This window comes from Pleurodeles waltl, chromosome 1_2 (genome assembly GCF_031143425.1).
Source record: "Pleurodeles waltl isolate 20211129_DDA chromosome 1_2, aPleWal1.hap1.20221129, whole genome shotgun sequence".
Classification (NCBI taxonomy): Eukaryota; Metazoa; Chordata; class Amphibia; order Caudata; family Salamandridae; genus Pleurodeles; species Pleurodeles waltl.
This window is the reverse complement of record NC_090437.1, coordinates 1,198,473,960-1,198,496,121: the sequence shown is the minus strand read 5'-3', so window position 1 is coordinate 1,198,496,121 and position 22,162 is coordinate 1,198,473,960. Positions and strand designations below refer to the sequence as shown.

Below are 22,162 nucleotides of genomic sequence, written 5' to 3'. Positions count from 1 at the left end.
TGCTGCTGTAGCACTTAGCCATTTCCCTCGCCACAGGGGGGGTCTGTCGGGTGATAACAGCATTCCAACGGGTCATTCTCAAGGCAGCGGGCCATGCTAGGAAGGCCGCTTTTGTTACTTCTCCAGTACCCTGCGGAGGGGTACCCCATACATTACATTTAGGAGGTGTGGGAATCCCAGGAGTTCCAGTTCCACCCGGTAGGCTGGGTCCCCACATCCCCCATTAAACCAGTCATGAATTACTATTAATTGAGTAGCCAGATAGTATAGGTAGGGTCTGAGGCACCCAAACCTCCATCGTATGTCCCTCTTTTACAGTGGTGAGCCGCTACTGGGTGTCTGGCTCCTTTCCAGAGGAATAGCCCTGTAGCGCTGTCCAGTGCCCTGAACTAGGCGCGGGGATAGGTTGTGGAAAGTTCTGGAAGGTATATAGGAGCCTTGGCAGGATCATAATTTTGTATAGGGCTACACGGCCCATTACGTTTAGCGGTAGGGTGTGGCATCTCTGCAGGTCCGTCTTGATATGTGTCAACAACGGTGATAGGTTTTTGGCCCATGTCATCTCGGGCAGTAGGGACACCCATATACCCAGGTATTTGAAGCTGAGTCTGCGCAGAGGAATCCTATCTTGCCAGTCAAAGCAGTCTCTAGAGCTTGCCAGTGGGATCAGTATTGACTTGGCAGGGTTAATTTTTAGTCCCGAGGCCTGTTCATAACACCGCAATATTTCAAGGCTGCGTAGACCCGTTGTGCTGGGTTCCTCCATGTATAGTAGGACGTCGTCAGCATAGAGCGCTATTCTGTCCTCCCGTGTATGGCCCCAGTTCCACCCTCGGTATATCGAGTCGGACCTGATCATCTGGGCTAGGGGTTCGATGGCTAGGGTAAATAAAAGGGGAGACAAGGGACATCCCTGTCGCGTGCCTCGGTGAATCTCTAACTTTGAGGACTGAGTACCGTTAACTTGCACCCGGGCAGTGGGGCTAACGTATAAGGCTTGTACCAGACGGCAGAACCTCGGGCCCAGGCCCGCGCGGCGGAGCACCAGCAGGAGAAATCCCCAATCTACTGAGTCAAATGCTTTTTCAAAGTCGATAAGCAAAAGGGCGAGGTCCCGGGGCAGTCGATGATGCTCGGCCAAGGCCACATGCAGCACCAGACATTGTATCCGTCGGTTGCGAGAAGCTATGAATCCACATTGGTCTGGGTGTATTAGGTGGGGCAGAACCCTCTTAAGACGGGCAGCGAGGATGGGATGCAAAGATCTTAACTTCAGTATTAATCAGTGAGATTGGCCTGTAGTCAGCACAGTGCAGTGAGGGGGGTTGGGTCTTGGGGAGTACCACAATGATGGCTGCATCCAATTCTCGTGGGAAGGTGCCATTGTTTTCTATTTCTGTAAAGAGATTTAATAAATGTGGTGTTAACTCTTTCTTGAAGGCTTTGTAATATTCTGAGGGGAATCCGCCTGGGCCTGGGGTTTTCCCAGTGCCTAGTGTTGTGATAGCTGTTTGTATTTCTTCTGCGCTGGTGGGGTCTTTCAGGACTCGCACCTCCGCCACTGGTAATCGAGGGAGGGGGATGCCATCTAATAGATGGCGGGCCAGATCTAGGTCCACCTTGTCCGATGCCTGATACAATGTTCGATAATATGTGGAAAAGGCGTTTGCTATTTCTGCGTGCCCCGTTACAAGATTGCCCTCCCTGTCTTGGATTTCGGGAACGATCATGGAGGCCTGATGATGTGACACCAGCCAGTATAACATTTTCCCAGTTTTGTCTCCCCATCCATAGATTTTCGCTGAGTTCGCCCTCCACATGTGCTTCGCCGCCTCCCGGGATTGGTCCCTAATTTCCTCTCTGGTTAGGAATAGTTGCCGTGTTACCCTTTCACTTGGGTGGATTTCTTCCTCCCTTTCGAGGTCTCTGGCCCGAAGCTCTAACCGTTCGATATGTTGGGCCTGTGTGTGTTCTCGGTTGCGTATCAGGCTCTTTGCCGAGCCTCTCAGCACTGCCTTACTCACTGCCCATAGGGTGCCCATGGAGGTGACCGACCCTACATTAAGGTCAAAGTATTCCTGTATTGCTCTACGCAGCTGATCGGTGTAGTTTATGTCTTGGAGATACCAACCATTCAGCCGCCACACTGGACGGGTCCGAGACTGCGTTGGACCTATTATACATCTAAGTGGAGCATGGTCAGAGAATCCCCGTGTCAAGATTTCGATGTGGAAGAGGGCTGTACAGTCTGAGCTTGGGAGCAGTACCAGGTCTATCCTGGATTGAGAGCCATGGGCTGCTGAGGTGTGGGTAAACTGTTGCCATCTTGGATGCCACACCCGCCACGCATCGCAGAGCCCCGTCGCAGATAGCCACCCCGTGAGCCCTGCTACCGCTGTATGTCTGTATGTGGAGAGTGGACTGGCTACATCCATAGCCGGGTTTGGGGTAGCATTGAAATCACCGCCCGCCATCGTGAGCCCCGGTGGTAGATCGAGAAGCAGCTGGGAGAGATCTTTGAGGGGTTTTTGGGCTAGTGGTGGGGGGGGGGTGTAAACACTGACCACATTAATCATGTTCCCTTCAATCTTACCCGTGATAGCTATGTAACGCCCCTGCTGGTCTCTTCGCACCTGAATGTGTGTCATGGGGAACGACCAATGTAATAGTATAGCCACCCCTCTCGAGCCACGTGTGAATCCAGCGTGGTATATCCTATCAAAGCCTCTACGTGTCAGGAAGGGGCAATTGTCTCCCAAGAGATGAGTCTCTTGCAACAAGAGTACTTCCGGTTTATATCGGTGTATATATGTAAACATAGCTGTGCGTTTAATTTTGTCCAAGAGACCGTTAACATTCCAGGAGATTACTTGTGTCTGATTCATGGGGATATGTGTGTGGAGAGGTTGTATCGTGGCTCTTAGGGCCTCCCCTAGTCGGCCCTTGGGTTGTAGAGGGTCTTCTCTTATGTGTCTGACCCTGGGAGGCATACGGTTCTCTAATGTTGGTGGAATCTCTATTTTTCTTACTCTGAGTGCTTGACATAAAACAAAAATGTTATCTTACTTTAAACATCGTAACTTCGGCCTTTGGAACTAGGTCAGAACGCCCAATCCCCCCAACTCCCTTCCCTCCCCATACTTCCCCCCAGAAGCATCTGTGGCCCTTATACACCATCCCACTCTGCAACTAGTGGGATGAAACTTCAACTGATAGGGTGGTGGTGGCGGAGGTGGTGGACCCCTCCATATTTCTGGGTCTGATCTATGTAACACATAGTAAGCATTCGTAAGGTAGTCTTGGTGTAGCCCAGGCCATCCCTGCCTTGCAATGTCTGTCTGCCTGGAAGAAGTTGCGCCGGTGAAGTCACAGCACCGGACTGCGAGATAGGTCTGTGTCTTGAGGTCCTGAGTGGGCCCTCTCCCCTCTCGGTGTGTCCGGGTCCCTTTCCGCATGTCTAGCCCCTCTGTCAGAGCCCGGGCTTTGTGAGTCTATCCGGTGGGCCCCGGGCCGTGGCTCCACGGGGGAGGGACCCCCTGGTGTTCTGCGCCGTCTTGAGCGCGTGCGACGGCATCGGTCGGACCGCTTGTTCCCCTGTCGTTCCCGTCACGGCCCCTGCTGGGACCTGGCCCCCTCTGTACAACGGCCCAGGAGGACTTCCTCTGTCAGCCAGGTCCAGGCCAAAGTTGGGTGGTCAAAAAAGTGAGTCTTGTTTTTATAAATTACACAGAGTCTTGCTGGAAACAAAAGGCGATATTGAACATCCATAGCTCTTAGTTTTTGTTTCACTTCGGTGAATAAGCGCCTTTGTTGTTGAACCTCCCTGGTGTAGTCTGGGAAAAGTAGGACTTTTGTTCCATTGCATGTGAGATTGCCCTTCACACGTGCCTCTTGTAGCACTGCATCACGGTCCTTAAAATGAAAACGGCGGAGTATCACCGATCTGGGCGGAGAACCCGGAGGACGCCTCGACTGCAGTGCCCTATGGGCCCATTCAATCGCGAACCACGGCGTGAGGTGATCAGTCGGCATCCAGGAGCGGATCCAGTCCTCTAGGTATTGGGCCAGCGAGGACTCCGCTGCGCCCTCAGGAAGGCCCACCACACGGAGGTTGTTGCGTCTAGATCTATTCTCAGCATCTTCAGCTCTCCGGTGCAGATCGGAGGTGCGAGCCTTCAGAGCGGCGACTTGGGTTTTGAGAGCGGTCACCTCGTCTTCCACCGTGGAAATCCTGGATTCAGCTTCTGTGAGTCGGGCTGTGGCATTCCGGAGATCCTTTCGGACCAAGGCCACGTCTACCCTGACCTCCCCTATTTTAGATTCAATGGCGTCCTGGAATGTCTGGATCGCCTGGAGTATCGTCGCTAGGTCTTCTGATGTTGTTCGTGGTTCGCCGTTTCGGCCTGAAGCGCGGTCGTCAGCCCGGGACCCGGTGGCTCCCGTGGTAAATTGGTCCATACGCGTCTGTGCTGTTGTCTGCCACATTGGTTTATCTTTGCCCATGGTGGTGTCAAAGGGATTTTGGTCCCATAAGACCGTCAGGTGTTGATGGCGTATGACAGCTCGGGGGGTCAGTGCTCGCAGTTACGAGGTCAGGAGTGCTTTAGCTTGGTGGCCAGTTTCTCGGCGTCCACCCGTGCCCAGCAGAACTCCGGGAGGCCCCGGAGCCCCAGGGGGCAGCAGCAGCTTCCAGACCCCAGTTTGCACCATTCGGGCAATCTATGATCCTAGGTCTCAGGTTCACACCCGGGGGTAGAAGGAGAACCAGTCGCCACCTCTCTGTCCGGGGATACGACCCCGGCTCGGATGTCTTCTCCAGGACAGTTGCAGGTGGGGGGGGCACACCGGAGAACTGTCTTTTCTCCCACAACTCTGTGGATCTTGGTTCAGTGTTTGGGTGGTTATCTCAGTCCATAGGTCGTTCACGATTGGGGCCCTATAGAGTTTCCATTAATGAGGTGTTGTGGTCTTCGTATGTAGGGGGTGTTCTCAAGTGTGCGTTAGTCTCTTTGCGTCTTTACCCCTCCTCACCTTATGTTGCGCCGATTGTCTTTTGGCCTCGACCCGGGGTCCACCTCCAAGCTTCTCCCCCGAAAAGAAGGCCCGGGCAGTGGGGGAAGGGGAGGAGGACCCACGGAGGAGACTCCCCTGGCCCATGTCGGTATGGGTCACAGCTCAATGCTGAACAGATGTACCGGTTCTTTATGCCCCCTCCGTGCGGTGCCCCCCGGAGCTCCGTGGAATCGCCGCTAGAACCTGGTGTCTCCTGCTTGTGGGGACGTCCCGGGCGTGAGCCAAACCCGCGGCACCTCAGTCCCTCCTCGCCGCCAGGCGTGTCAGGGTCGCCGTGAAGATGCCCCCGCCCGTTCCGGGTCAGGAGTCACTGTGGAGTCCGCACGCAGCTCCAGTCTGTTCAGGGCGCCGCGGCCAGCCAGCGATTGGCTGCAGGCCGCCGCCGCGCCCCAAAGCTGTGGAATCCTCCTCCCCGGGAGGGGGGAGGCGCGGAGAGAGAAAGGGCACCGCGGGCCCTGGTCTGCCACCGGCCCGCCGGGTCCGCCGCCCGTCCTCAGCGCGACGCTCCTCTCACCCTTGTTCAGGGCCGCGCGCCGCTCCAGTTGAAGCCGGGCCCCCTCCACACTGTGATCCGCCCCCCCTCCTCGAGCCGCACGCCGCCCCAGGCTGTTCAGGGTGCCGCGGCCGGCCAGCGATTGTCTGCAGGCCTCGTCCGCTCCACGATCTCCGCGCGTCCTCACCCGCGGTCCGCCATGTTGGATGCGGGCGGCACCCACGTCCCGGCAAGGGCTCTCCTCGCTGCAGGTTGGGGATGTTAGTTATTTGTTTTCCCTTTGTCCCGGGAGGCAGTAGGATGTCTGGAGTCACTCCATGGCTGTGATGGGATCGGATGGAGTGTTTGATGGAGGCGGATGACGGAGGGGTCCGGAGCACTACGAAAGTGCAACCGCCATCTTGACGCCTCGGCCACGGCCCCTCCAATTTTTTTTTTTTTTATTGGGGAGGGGGCCGCGTAGCCCCTCTCCATAGGGCTGATTTCAGCCCTGGAGACCCCATACCAGAGGGCCCGGCCATGTGATCTGGGTGTTCCTCAGGGCACCCAGTGGCAATGTTGGTCCGACAGGCTCTCCGGGTGGTCCCAGCCGGCTCCCCACCTCCTGTGGGAGTCAGCATTGCTGTCACAGAGAGGGAGCTGCTATAGCAGCTCCCTCTCTGTGAGAGCAGTTTCCTCTGATCCCCTGCCTGCATCTTTGCAGGCAGGGAGACAGAGGAAACCTCTGCTTGCAGTTAGGGAGAGTTGTTTGATAGCTCTCCCTCACTGCAAGCAGATCGTTTGCTGTGACTTGGCCGCAGCTGTCAAAGGTGCCACTGAGTCACTGCAAACAGCTATGTCGTGGAGGTGGGCACCCTGGGACATAGCAGGAGCCGGCCATGGGGGGTGGCAGTCCCCAGGGCCATCATTGGCTCCTTGAGGGGGGCTGCGTGGCCCCCTCCAGCAATCAATAGCCCCGGGGAGGTGGTGGTCCCTGGAGCTTGGGCGGGGAGCACGGGGCCCCGCAGCACTGAATTACAAAAGTGCCCCAGGGAGGTGGCAGTCCACAGGGCTGCAGGGGGGTGCACGCGGCCCCCCATCATTATATTTGGGGGGGGGGGGCATAGAAATTGTGAATGCCCCTGGGACCAGGCCCACCCGGGGGATTGTAAAAAAAAACAAGCGCGGGAGCCCAAGCTTGTTTTTTTATTTTTTTCCATGAAATCACGACGTCCTCACAAAATTGCAGCAAAATGTTTATTAAAAAAGTGTTTTTTAGTCCTGGGTGTTCATATATATATATATATATATATATATATATATATATATATATATATATATATACTAAAAAAACAAAGTTTAAAGTAAGGTTATAGTTGGATGAATTTCTCAGCAACAAAATTAATGTTTTGAAGTAAAAAAATACACAAAAAATTCAGCAGTTATAGCTAGCAGTGCTAGCTATAATTTGCGCCCCCGTCATGCACTGCTTATGACCTCACATATCACATCACTCATGACGTGTTATATGACATCATTTATGACATCTCAAATGATATAATTGATGACATCACTGATGACATCACCCAGGAGTGTGCAAGTTTTTCTTACAGTGTACATGGTGGCAGATAACTACCATATTACTTTTCTACCTAATTTTGAACAGCTGGGGCACAGATAATGGTTGTAAGTATTTACAAAACAGGTGTGCTCCTATCGCACCACCGCTGTGTAGAGGTATTGAACAAGTTGCTGAGTGGGCTTCAATGGGTTAACACTTTTGTAAATCTTGGCCCTTTTAATCCACAAAAGTCCAAGGATCAGCTTGCGAAAATGTAAGAAATATAGACTTGCCATTGCTTGAGGGATCTTACTGCTTCTGTCAACCAGTGCATATCCTTTCATGTCACCACATATAGCAACGCATAGAAATTCCATGACCTGGTTACATGGCCCAATACCGAAGGTGAAGGGCTGGCTACTTATTTCAGCCTACTGTGATGAGGCTGTGGACTCATTTTCCTTCTTACATTTTGCTGTCAACAGACCGAAGGACATGTGGGTTTGTTTTGTTTACAATCCTATTTTACATGCACAAATGCTAGGATCACTGCAACCTTTTTGCCAACTGATTCAGCACACGGTGGTTTAGGCTTCAAATCTTACTGGCATATTGTAATTGTGGAGTGGCAAAGCTCTTTATCAAGGAGACATTGGGATGCGTGGGTGTTTAAAAAAGAGCTTGCACAACAGCCAGAGTAATGATGTGTTGTATTTCTGTTAAGAAGTCAGCTTTGACCTGTCTAGGTCACCTTGTTTCTTCTCTGCATACATCTGTGCATGCATCTGTGCTAAATTCTGACTCTGTTAAAAAGTGAGAAATGCTCTGTGCTGATATGTTGACATGATAATTGGTTACACATGATCCTTCATCGCATCTGTACCTGAAAATCTTTTATAAAGTGTAAGAAATGCTAACTGGAGGCTGTGAACTCAACATCACTAATTCCTTGACGCAAGCATAAGATTACACTTGCTGTCACCAATGCAAGATGCACAGCACGGTTCCTGCATCCCAGAGAAATGAAATAAAAGCCACTTAAGTGGTCAGGGTGAGCACACCCTGATGTCCAGGCTTTAAAGGGGGAGCCCAATGTCCCTCACAGTAAAAAATAAAAATAGTTGTCATTTTAAAAAGATGCCCATAGTTCATGGGCACGACCACTATGCTGTAAAGTCCACAGTATAGTCGTGGGGTTAGGATGCCACACACTGCTAAGTAACTCACATATTACATCACTCTTGATATATTTTTTACATCATTGATAATATTAATTAACATTTGCAGTAAAGTTATTGAGGAGAAAACTCTGCACGGCGGGACCGCGAGTTATGATTACGTTAGGGCATGAGTTAAAGTTATTTGAGCTAACCATAACTATAACTGCTGAAAGTAAATTGAGAACTTAACTAGAAAGTCCCTGTAACATTTGTTTTTTAAGTGAAAAAAAAAATATATATATATATTCACTCACTTAAAAAAGCACAGTTAAAACACAGTTATGGTTATGAATTAAAACTGAAAAAACACTGAAATATTTAAGGTATTGTTACAACAGTCATAACTCACTGAAACCATTACTGTCACACTTGGGCTTCAACCAGGCCCTGCACCAAATTAGCCACGTGCGGCCAGCTTCCGCTGCACACAGCCAGTGGTCTGGCTAACCCCTGGGAATGCAGTTGAGGATAGTTGTGTAATTTCCCAAAACGGATTTAGTCATCAATTCAATCGTACGCCTGTTTCGGGAACTAAACAATAAACGTCAGTAAGGAACCCAAGGAAAAAGGGGGGAAGGGAAAAAAACCCTCTCAAGACATTGGTTCAGAATGGCGCCATTAACATCCAAGGATTGTCTCAGAACCACTGCTCACGTATCTATGAGAGAGAGAATAAAAGAAACAGTATGAGACTTGTAATCAACAAAAATGAATATATAATAACAAAGGCTTATAGCTTACCTCTTGCTTGCCAAGCACATACTGTGACTAGTGCCCGTCCTACTAGGAATGAGTCCTGGAGCCAAACAGCTGAGGAGAGGAGATGCCAGAATGGAGTGAGGCAGCACTCAGGACTTGATGCAAACGCCACAGAGGTTCTGCCAAGATGGAGAGCAGCAGTACGTCTGGTGCCAAGCACACAGAAGTAAGGAAGCAAAAGAACTTTGTATGTACTAAAGTGTAAATGTAAATCAGAGGATAGAGGGCAAGGGTTTCTGAGGACTAGCAGAGGTTGGGAACTGAATAAAATGTAGAAATAACAAGCATTGAGGTTCGCAAATGCCAATGAACGAACTGACTGAAGCGGAGTAAGCTGAAGGAACTCGGAGATGTTGCCGGGCCCTGCCCCAGTGCCTGCGCTGACCTTTTTTCGTCACTGATCCTTAATGCCCACTACCTAGAAGTGATACGTAGCCTAGTTTCCATGTTCCTGCCTTCCATCCTCGCCAAACCTGACCTCTTCTAAAGTTAAAGAGAGGCCACAGGCCCTCAGCTCCAGTCACCCTGAGCTTAACCCTATTCAGCCGACAACCCCTGCTCTGCACAGCCTTCAAGGTGGCCTGCGGCCTAGACGGCATGTATCACAATATTGAGGAAAACATTGTGGGGCCACAATTATGAGACCTAAATATCAAGAACAAAAATATCATGAAGATAATTACAAATGTTAGTATAGTTTTTCTATTCTTAATTTACAATCTACATACTTGTATATTATCGAGGTGGATCTTTGTGAAGTTAAATATACCAAACCTACACTTACCTGTGCACACTTACCTTCATGAAATTTAGTTTCTCAATATTGAGGCCTAGATATTTTTTCCCCTATGATATTTTTTCCTCAATACTTTGGTGGAAAACTGGGGCCTGGCCTGTTGTCTGTCCTTGTATTTTTTAAGGGTTCACAGTGCCCTTGTTGTGCGTCCCTCCATGTCTACGGACCGATCACTAGGTCTGACAATCCCTCGAAAAGCCCAACAGGACCCCTTAACCAGGGTACGCAAACCTCTGGGCCAGCTTCACAGACCTTGGGGGTCCACTGTGCTTACAGTGAAGCAAACCAGGATGCCTGCATCCCCCATGATAATTTTTTGTTTTATCATCAGAGGCAGGTCTCTGTGGGGCCCTACCAACTGAGCCAGTGAGTCAGAGGATGCCGACTCCTGCCCCTTATGGCTCCTTCAGTTTGTTTTCTCAGGATGTGAGGATCGAGTCCCTGCGCCCTGTAATATCTACTGCAGTGGTTCCCAACCTGTGGTCCAGTGACCCCTAGGGGTCCGCGAAGCCTCCTCGGGGGTCTGTGAATGCCTAGAAAATGAAATAATATTAACAGATTATTAAAGTGTATATAAATAGAATGGCTAAATGTACAACTGGACATTTTGAAACATACTGTCTTCAAGGAATTTTAAACTGGAGGCTAAGAAATTAAATTAATATCCTCAGATTGATTCGTGAGAGCAGTGCAGGTGCATCAAACAGAATATAGTATGTACAATATGTGGCTTCAATTGAATTTAGAAAAGCTCCAACCTCCCTTTTGGAAATGGCACTTTCTGCAGGGTTATCCCAAAATTATTTGCCTTTCTCCTCCTGTTTTTCTAACCCTCTTTTTGTCTGCTTTAGGACTCTGGGCACTTTACCACTGCTAATCAGTGCCAAAGTGCATGTGATCTCTCCCCTAAAACTTGGTATAATTGGCTTATACCTATTTGGCTTATTTCATTTACCTGTATGTCCCTTCTAAAGTGGTATACCAGATAACCAGGGCCTATAACTTAAATGCTACTAGTGGGCCTGCAGTGCAGATTGCGCCACCCATAGAAGTAGCCTTTCAAACTTTTCTCAGGCCTGCCACTGCAGGGCCTGCGTGTGCAGTTTACTGCCACATTGACTTGGCAAGTCAAACTACTCGCCAAGGCCTAAACTCCCTTTTTACTACACCTATGTCACCCCTAAGGTAGGCCCTAGATAGCCCTATGGGCAGGGTGCAGTGTTATGTAAAAGGTAGGACATATATTTTTATGTGTTACGTGTCCTAGTAGTGACAAACAGCCTATTTAGTTCTTCACTACTGTGAGTGCTGCTCCTCTCATAGGGTTGCATTGGAAATTCCCTTATATATGTCTAAGTGGTAATTTCTAATCTATCAGGGGTAGCGTAGGCATGTTTTGAATGGTAATGAGAAATCCCACTTACTGGTGTAGGTGAATTTTACATTACTGTTTTAGAAATGCCACTTTTAGAAAGTGGGCATTTCTCTGTGCTTATAAGTGCTTTGCAGCCTGACTCCAATCCATGTCTGGGGCAGAGTGACAGCTCCACTTGGTGTATACCTTCCAGACAATCATCACACAGGAGGGGCTGGGTGTGACTGAAAATAGCATCTGCATACTGATAGTCTTCCTGGGCTGGGGATGGGTGGGTCGTTCACACCTTACATGTAAATAGACTGTGTCATGCACTTGCATAATAGACTGATTACCCCCTATTGATATCTGGAGACAGGGCTGGGGTGAAAGGGTGTTGTGCTTCACTTGAAAGGGTTCTTTTGAAATTACGTCCTAGACAAAGGCATTTTTGGAGTATAAGTACAGGGGCTCTCGCCCCCTGTTTTTCAGAGCACTTTGGAACTGGGACTGAACCTCTGCCAGAGGGACTGCTGGACCGCACTGAGAACTCATCTGGACGGCTCTTCTGCGGTTGCCCTGCTTCTGCAGGGTGGCATAAAGGACTCCCTGGATTGCTTTTCTGCTTGTTGCCCTGCTTCCAGTGGCTTCCTGACTCTGTTTCACTAAGGCACTGCTATGTTTCGGGGCAAGGGGCACTATTCTGCCACTTTTATTAACGTGCTGGCTGGCTGCCTGCTTTGTGCTCCCACCAGTGTTCTCAGTGCTTGGTAAGAGCTTTATTTCTCACCCCCAAATGCAGGCTTGTTCTAGGGCCTGCAGCAAAGCACCTACTGAGCGCTTCAACTTTCCCCCAAAGCGTGGAGAGTGCTTTTCTTTTAATTTGCTTTACTTATAATCCCCCTGCGCATGTTGAGGGCTTCAAATTCCCCTTGAGTGGCCTGTGTTGCCGTGTTCATCAAAGTGGGCCCAGTATTTGCGCCCCCCCATGAGGGAAACTCAACAGGCTGGCCTAAGGGGTGAGGCGCCGGCCCGAGGCACCATCTTCCTACACACCATCTTCTTCCTGGGGGCGAGAATCCCCCCTAGTGAGGCCCCTTTGCCACGAGGGACGTGGAGAGCGCGGCTCACATGCCGCCAGGCCCCAAGAGAGGAGCACTGCTGCCATGCCAGTCTCCCTGGTGCGGGAGGAATGGCCTGGTGCCTGAAGTGGACCACCAGGGCTGCCCAACCACGGAGGGCAGCCCAGCATGGTCCGCCTAGTGGCATGCACTCCAACCATTGAGGGAAAGGAGGAAGACCGTCTCTTCGGGAGCCCAGACACCAAGGGAGCATTCTCCTCGGGCAGCCACACCGCGTTGCAGGAAGAGCACGGGTGGCAGTCCCAGCCCCTGTTCATGATGGATCGGGGAAGTCCTAGGATGTCTCTCTGCTAACCCCTTACAGTGTTGGTGCCCTTCTCCCCATTTGAATTTACTGCGGGGGACACTCTGCGCTGAGGCAGTGGATCACCACAGCAACACCCTTAGAAGCAAGGGGTTGTCTCCGTCGCAGCGCACACTAATTACCATATTTTATTTAATAGGATTGCAGGTACACTGCACCGGTGTGTGAGGATGATATTAAGCGATATACGTATTGTGTACATTATTGGTGGCATTTTCAGCACTAACATAAGGGTGTTTATCGTTTGTGCCATACCTTGTTTAGGTCACCAAATACTACTAAAGGTGACTGCATAGTGTGCACAGTAGGCATGAGTTATGCCACTTTCACCCTACATGATTAGGATAAGGAGTGCTATTTCAGGATAAGCGTGATGTTGGCAATATTCCCTTGCATGACCGGTGTTAAAAGGTACCGGTGATGTTTTGCAAAGTATGTGTCATACATAATTGCTGAATTGTTTGGCGACTACTATTGTTTCATGTGCTTCCTGATTACATTTCATACCTCATACCCTTATAGTATGGTCTTACTGTGTCATGATATTAAGTGTGCCTTCAGGGCTTGCTTCATATGCACAAACATAATTGGTTTATGTCATTTGGGGACTATTATGCAAGTACAGTGGTACATCTAGAGTACACATGATGTTGATGGTATTTTGGGTCTAAGATTTATATATATATATACAGGATTGGGACCTTATGCACAGTGCTTGTTGGCCTTGGAGATATATATTTACAATATAAGAACCCTATTTGTATATAACCCTGTGTGGCGTCTCTTTTGTGGTGTATTTATTGTGTTGCTGATGTGAGTGTATTGCGCAAACGCTTTACACATAACCTTTGAGGATAAGCCTGACTGCTCTGTGCCAAGCTACGAGGGGGTGAGCACAGGTTATCTTTGATGTGTAACTTACTTGCCCTGACTAGAGTGGTGGGTTCTGCCTGGCTTAGGTGCATTCCCTACCCAACCAGAAACTCCATTTCTAACACTTCCTATTAGATTTTTTAAAATTTATATTTGTTTGCAACTTTAAATAAAATGTGTTATCATTTGTGTATGTGTTTGATGGAATGCTTGTTTCTGTATTTGTTGTGTTTGTTTTGTTGTTCAAATCATCAACAATGTTTAGGCAGGGGACCCCGGCTTCCAGTAATGACTCAATGGGGGGGTTCCCAGATTCCAATGATGATTCAGTGGCGGTCCGTGAATTCCAATAATGATAAAGTCAGGGTCCACAGAAGTCAAAAGGTTAAGTCTACTGGTCTACTGCAACATTTTTTTTCAAGTTGCAAACAACCATTGAGAGAGGCATGAGCCAGCGAACCTGGGTTTTGGTATAGAGAGTCATGGGATTGCAAACCTGCCTTTTGGTATGTGGATGCAAAATAGATGATGGGAGAAAAAGAACTCTCATCCAATGGGGAGAAAAATATCTCTCATCCAATGGGATTTATTTATTTTATGGAATTTGGGTACACAGACCAGTTCTGGATTACTGGTCCAGATATCTCTGTCTTGATTGACAGTTGGATTGAGTTTCAAGGCTACAAAAACACTTTTGTAATGCTGATTACTCTAAAACTACTGAACTGAATTTACATCAAACTGTTAAAGGCATTTCCTTGTGTGAATTTCTGCTCTTCAAGGTAGATTTGGTATAATTCCATTCAGTTAATTGTTCTGTGGCTGTATCAGTGGCATCCTCATGAAATTACAATCAAATTAAAATGGGAAAAGTTGTGTTTTTGACAGCTCCTGCATCCCACATCACTTGGATGAACAAGTTTTTTGTTAGCATAACACAATGGAAAGTCTGACCTAACTACTACTGCCTCTGCAATGTAGGTAGGTAAGTAGATAGATAGATAGATAGATAGATAGATAGATAGATAGATAGATAGATAGATAGATAGATAGATAGATAGATAGATAGATTGATTTAACAAATTCTAGACTCAATGGTGTGCAACAGGAGGCATTAGGTAGCTGAAAAACTGTCCTCTAGACATGACATTGAAGCTTATCAATGCAGGTTCAATAGATCCCAAATAGGCCACTATCCATAAAAAAGGGCAGGTAGAAGCTTAGTGTTCTTCACCTTTAATAGTGTTTCCACTGAGGAACCTACCAACTTCTTACTTAAACACTGAAAAAGCAGAAGTCAATGCTAATGCTTTATTTTTGAAAGTTGGAAAGTGGAAGCGGGTGGAATCATTGTCACTCATCCATATTCCCAAATAATTGTAATTGGGGATTACTTTAAATACTGTATTTTCCAACATACAAAGTACTAGTATCTTTTCTGTCCCTTCCAAATACTCCTATCTTAATGTTTGATGGTTTAATTAACAGACATTTACCCTGTTGCTTTTCTTTAATTGGGTTAGTTACCTAGATAAGCCAACATTCGTCTCATCAAATACAACCAGGCCTTCAGCATATTGTAGTATATGTCGGATGTTAAAAGGCTAAGCAAGAGGGGAGATGCAACACATCCCTGTTTTAGTCCCTTATAGATGTATATTCTTTCTGAAAGAAATGAGCTGCCATATATTATATAGATAGACAGATGAATAGATAGATGTTTTATGTTTTCCAGCAAAGCTGCCATAGAACAGCAAGTGCAATTAAGAGAAAGTAGTCCATTAAACATCACAAGCAAGAACCACCATATCAAAAATATGATTTAAATTCTTCCTGTTTGAAATCTCCAGACAGCCATGCATAGCGGGAAAAATATCACGAGTGTTGTGTCTCACCATCTGATAGATCTACTACAGTGACTATTTCCTAAGCATTATCAAATGTCAGAAAACTGACTATGTTATATCTCTTAGGATCGGATATTATCTTGTTACCAGTATCAGCCACATGTTGCTCTATGTTGCTAGTGGTCAGATGTCTAAAAAGTTGTCCTGTGATATTGATGTTTACGCTAATGACAACATCACCAACCTTGGTGTTGGTAGCTTCATCGTTGATTTTGCCATTGATATTGGTCCTTAGTTGTTCCTGGGATTTTCTCTATTATCTTAGGTTCATTTTCTTGGGGGCTATGTGAAAATACTTGTGGGCCGGAGGCATCGTGTTTCTCAGGGGCTTCTACTCTTGCCCATAGGTAAACCTTGGAACATTAAATGGCTGTACCTCTTGTGGTATAGATTTTAAACATTATGCCTTGTGCCCAGTGGATCCAGAGTTCCGCTACCTACTTTACCCCCATTCATGGTGCAATGTCTAGTCATCCACCCATTCTACACCTCCAGCTCATGCTTGAAAGACCAGTTTGTGTCTCTTGGGATTTGGGCTTTCCTCAATCAAGCAGGGTCTGCTCTAATTTTTCTTCCTTCGCTCCAACCCCTAAATGTACATGTGCTATCAATGGCGATATGTGCATTGTGCTGTCCTTGAATATTCCTCCCTCTGACAGTTATCTCTGCTTCCTCATCACCATGGTAGTTGAGGATCCACTTGAGGATGCACTTGTGCATTCTCTTCAACAGACATAACTGTAAACAATGACTAGACTGTAGAAGATGTACAGTGAGTTCAGTGGATTGTAACACAAGAGTTCCATCAATTACAATATTAACTACCTGTCTTCCCACCTTCAGCAAGAACTTGCCTGTCTGAGGGAGGAGCTGTGGAACTGGGGATTCACATGGTTGAGTACCGGCATCAGCTCAACATCCTGTAATTCTAGGCAAACTACTTAATCTCCCTGTGTCTTAAAAAAATCTGACCTTGTGTAAACTAATCAGGTGATCATGCCTTTTGCCACGTTCATGCTATATTAAACTACAAACAAAAAATTTGAAATCTTGCAATAATACACATAACATAAGTTGGGAGACCGATAATATGTTTGGCGTTGAACATTTGCACACTTTAACAACCCCCCCACCACAGATAACACATATTGGAAGCCCCTATGGCAGCACTCCTCTAGTGATGACTGGTCAGAGCTTGCTACAGGTGATATGTTTGATGCCTTTTCTGTAGCAGGAGGTGATAAATGCACACTGGAGCCCAATGTCTTTAAGGTGACACTGACCATTCCTTAATATTATGTAAGGAAGCATGGCCTGCAGGTGTATTTGTGTTTCAAAGTCTTTTAGTTCATTTAAAGTACCACCATTCCTGGTTTTTATTTTCATTATTTCTGAATCTTTGCCTTTATTCTCTTAGACTCTGGAAGTATCAGAGGAGACCTTTGTCTTAGAGTTGCTGGCTGGCTGCATTGAGTACAAACCACTGTGGGATATTGTGGTTGATGGATTTTATGCCCGAGATGGGAAACATTACCTGCTGTCGGAACAGAATCTATACGTTGGTATGTATTTTTAACATGTTGAGCTGCACGTGTTCAAATCACTGTTACTTGTATATTACAAGAGTAAGTAATAGTTAAAGCTTCAGAGTGATATAATCTTGTTTACGTTTCAGGTGTCAAGTTGTCCTTGCAGTTATTGGCACTCACACTTGCTAGATCATAGCAAAGCATGCAAAGTAGCTGAGCACCACTAGATGAGTAATAACATTTCATAAAAAAGGTAGTACAGACCAGCCCAAAAAGAATATAAAAATGTGTGGTTTGATTACTTCCGTCAAGGGACATTTTTAGCATAGTTAGCGAGCTCTTGTTCCTGGAGAGCGGTTCTTCACCCATACAGCACGCTGGTTTTTGCTTTTTTGCTATTGTGTGTCTGACTTCTTTCAAGGAAAAATTTCACAAAAAACCTCATCAACTTTGTAAACTATCATTCTGTTCTCCCACCTCCTCAACTTGCCCAACCCCCCTCATCAGCAGTAAGAATTGGCAAGTTTGTCCCCTAAGTGGGTACTCTGTGTACGATACGTTGCACTGCACTGAATCAGGCTCTCCTTAGGATCTTAGAAATGAGCTCCTGAGATCACTGCCCACCTCACAGATTTTTATTATCAGTTTGCCTGGACTAGTTAACTCTTCCTAAAAGCTGTTCCCAAAAGTTGGAAAGGACTAAGTCGTTCTATTTCTAAAACAAATGGTGCCAACCCCTTGACATTTTCCTTTCTCTGCTCCCGTTCTGCACCAAAGTTATAGAAAGTACAGTTAAAGCTCAACTGTACGAATTCTTGGCGAACATCAAGTAATTATATCCAGACAGGCAGGCTCTACACCCAATCGGGGAACAGAAGCAGTCTTGACAGCTGCCATAGGTAGCATCTACACCACTCTGGGTGCTGGAAAGGCAGCAGTCATGGTCCTATGTCCCCTCCAAGGCACTTGAGACTGTCTCTTATTCTATACTTATTAATTATATGGAAGAGGTGAGAGTCAGGGGCAAGTTGCTAGAGTGGTTTATTTCCTTCCTGTAGGGGCACACCTAGGCTATCTCATTGGGCCCTGGTCGGACACACTCAAAGCAATTAAGTCATGGAGTCCCTGGTAGGTCACACTGAAAGCAACTAGGTGATGGAGTCCCTCGAGGTTCATCACTCAGCCCTACTTCATCTAACTTGTATTTACCCTATACACAAGATCACTAACAAATTTGATCCACTGTGTCAGTTTCATGTTTTAGGAGTTTAAAGACCATTTCCAGCTGATTATGTGGCTCGAGGATAAGGTGAAATCAACCCAGAAGCTGTTGTAATTGTGATTCATGCATGTGTTTTAACACTTTTCCATTAAACTCCAACTAGATGGAAGTCATAGTGGTCATGAGATCCCATGCATCAAAGGGCACCACCAAAGTCCAGAGAACTCTATTAGGAAACCTGTAACAAATTAACAAACTGACATCAACATGCTATTTTACCATCAGTAGGTTTCCCCCTTGTTCCGGCAAACTGCGGTGAGACCATTGTCTAGGTGTGATTACCTCTTGCTTAAACTATGACAACTCGCTTATAAATCAATCACTCTACATCTTGATGTTTCTCAATACCCGAAAAACAGCAGCCAGATTAGTTTTAGATCTGGGAAGGTGTGACTCAATTTCTCATAGTGTTGGTGAATCACATATTCCGAAATGAGTTATTTTAAAATACCTTCCTTAAAAAGCAGTTCTTCAAACGTACCAGCACATAGTTTGCATCCTGCGCACACCCACCCCTCGCAGGAGTTTGGGATGCACAGAGCACAAGCAGGTGGTTGTGCTCTTTCTTCCTTTCGTGTGGTCAAAGCACGGATTTAACTTTCTTTATTCATCAGAAGTGAATACAAATACCTCATATATAGGAAATTGCTAAAGTTCTCGATAGTTACCTTTACTATTATTGGGAACCTCTAAACCTATTTATTGGTTAGATTATAGCACCTACCTCTACTAGCCACTGGCATGCCCTTTGAGGCTGCCTTCACTGTGTGTGCTGTAAATACCTAAATAAATAGAAAACAATCTTGCACTTTCAGGGTAATGTGGTCATGACCAAAATTTTAATTCACTAGCAAATTACTAGTGCCACGTAACTCCTGGAAATAGAGCTATATGAATTAAATGAAATAAAGGAATGCAGTCCTCTCTCTAGCATTCAATATCGATTTGCTCCCAGCTTATGGTACAGATTTATCACGGATCACAAAGTAGAGTGTCACCATAAGCCTCCCCCAAATCTCTTCCAGACCTCACTTCAGTTATATGTTTCAGGGAAAGGAATTCCTCAATTTCAGTCTGTGTCAGAAATCAGTCTCCGACTCGTGGTTCTCCAGGGGTCAGACCAACAGAAGAACATTCCCTGCCAGTTAGAACTTCGTTCTCCAAAGATCCTCACAAGTGTCCACAGTGACAAAATCATTTGCAGAGCTAGACGCTCTCAGAAATGTGTAGCTGGAAACTAGGCAAGCCCTTTAAGGCTTTGGCTGCGAAGCTTAGGACAGCAGTGTCAGCCATTGGTTTCACTTCTGGGCTATGAGAGGTAATGCCAGTTAAAAAGACAGAAAGTATGAAGTACTGTGCTTGGCACTTTTGATCAGTCTCTACTTCGAACTCATTACACATCCGTTTGGCATTTTCACATGTTTTTGTGTTTTCCATTTCCTCAGGTCCCTTTGTAGCTACCTCTTTCTTAGGTTGGTCTCTGCCAGTTTTTCAACTTTCCTTGCTTTCACTGCAATAGTTTTAAACTATCAACACCCCACAAAAAACACACACATGCACGCATCTTTGAATAAATTGGGTTTTACACCACAACTGCATCCAACTAGTATTAATAAATAATGTCTCATGAATATTACTCGTCTTAAATTGATATTTTCCTAGCCTTGGTGTCTGAAAGACTAGATATATTAAAGACACAAAGGCAAGTATTATGCTTTCTTTTCTTGCTTTAATAAACATAGCAGCCAAAAGAAAAACTTAATTACCCAAAAAGTCCTAGGAAAGAACTACTACATTATGTCACAATAGTGTACCCAATAGGACGTTGAGTACAACAGTAACTATCTTGACTGAGAGCAACAAGCCCTCTTTTCTTGCGAGAGTCAGTCAATATGAGAACAAAATTATAACTGAACCTAAAGTCAATATCAGAGTCACAAAATCCTTAAAGATGTGCATGAGGAAAAAAGCAGGCATGTACGGACATGCCTACTTTTTTCCTCATGCACATCTTGCAGGCATGTCCATAAGTGTTGTAGTACGTAGGGAAATCAGTAAGGAGGAATCCAAAGGAGGAGATGCTCCATGCAAGTTAATTGGATGCAGTCAAACTTGTTGAAGGCACTGGGACTACAGACAAAAGAAACTACAAGGGTTAATGAAACTGTGGTGGGATAATACTCATCTCTGTGTCTTTAATAAAATCTAGCAACACAAAAGGATGATGGACGGAGTGCTAAAAAGTGGTCAGGGTATGCCCAGACGTGGGTCCCTTGCTCGCTGTGCTACTGGATTCAAGCTAGCCTGGCTGATGAGGGGTGATATCCCGATGCTAGTCCTACGATGCTTGTTTCTGGTCCAGGGAGGACCTGGCTTGGCAATTCGGGCTTGACTGTTCCCATGGGGAGCATGGTCAAGACTTATTTGCATATGCGTGGGTCCAAACTGGGATCATGAGGCGAGCAAAATAATGATGGATTAAACCCAGATCTGTGAATGGGGGTGAGTTTTTGAAAAGTTTCAACACTCTATCCATCATTTTATTTTGTGGTGTTGCTACGTGTGCCCTAGGTGGCTAAGGTATGCCTAGACGTGGGTCCCTTGCTCGCTGCACCACTGGATTCAAGCTAGCCTGGCTGATTAAGGGTGATACCCCAAAACTAGTCCCAGGATGCTTGCTTCCGGTCCAGGGAGGACCTGGCTTGGCTGTTCGGGCTGGACTGTTCCCATGGGGAGCAGGGTCAAGACTGATTTGCTTATGGCTTGGTCCACACTGGGGTGACATGTAGGCAAAATAAGCATGGATTAAACCAAGATCTGTGACTGGGGTGAGTGTTTGAAACGTTTCAACACTCCATCCATCATTTTATTTTGTGTTTTTAATAAAATCTAGCCTTTTAGACACCAAGGCTAGGAAAATCAAAATTTTATTACAAGACCAGAGACTCATATTATGCTTGGTCAAAGCAATTATATAACAGATTCAAAAGGATGAGCAATTGGTTTACAATAAAAAGTTCTGAACATATTAAAGTTTGACCAATCTGCAGATCTGAGAATATCATGTAAACTTGCCCCTGCCAGAAAGCTCTAGAGGCCATAGCCCCTCTGACTGAATGGGCACCAAAGGAATCAGTAGAAATGCCAGCCAAGGACATGACCCACCTAACCCAATGGGCCACAGTAGGAGCAGCGACAGGCTTATGCGGTTTTTGAAAGGAAATAAGAAATTGGGAAGAGGAGGAACTTCTGAGATCTGTAGTTTGTGAAACTACGTTTTTAAACTATTACCAATACCTCATTTAGGTTGAGCAAGGAAAAAGTATAGTGGACTGACGATAAATTAATTTTGGTACATCTACTGACTTTAAAATAAACTCTTAAAGAAGAATATTAGAAAGAGCAAACATCCAGTGCTTTAACATCAGAGACATGTTTGATGGATAACAAACACAAAAGCATAATCAATTTTGCAGATTAATATTTAAGAGCTAATTCAGCATTGTCCGGCCATGAAAAAACAAATGTTATACCAAATTAACATCCCACATTATACTTGGGAACAGGAGGTTTAGCAAAACGTACTCCCTTTAACAGGGTGACAAACCAGCGGGTGTTCACCGAAAGGTCTTCCATCCACTCTGAAATGTTCTGCAGATACTGCTGATCTGTAAGTATTAATGGTGCAATAAGCTTTCCCTTGTGAAGCCAAAGAAGCTAGAAAATTAACTAACAAAGTTACATTTGCTGAAAGGGGATCTGAATTCCTGTCCAAGCACCAGCTACACCAGACCAACCAGGCTGGCTTGTATACTTTTGCTGTGCCCAGAGCCCAGGATTGTTGGATGAATTGGACAGCCTCTTCTAAAATTCCCGGGGTTCTTCAGGAA

At 46.3% G+C, this 22,162-nt stretch overlaps 1 protein-coding gene across 2 annotated transcripts in view; it reads left to right on the top strand.

The window, feature by feature from the left end:
* Positions 1-22,162, top strand: part of CFAP99 (cilia and flagella associated protein 99) — a 199,707-nt gene that overhangs the window by 48,295 nt on the left and 129,250 nt on the right. For both annotated transcript variants that reach the window (XM_069203675.1, XM_069203667.1), the window contains exon 3: positions 16,879-17,023. In XM_069203675.1, coding sequence (XP_069059776.1) covers positions 16,879-17,023 — 145 coding nt within the window. The remainder of the gene's footprint in view (positions 1-16,878; positions 17,024-22,162) is intronic.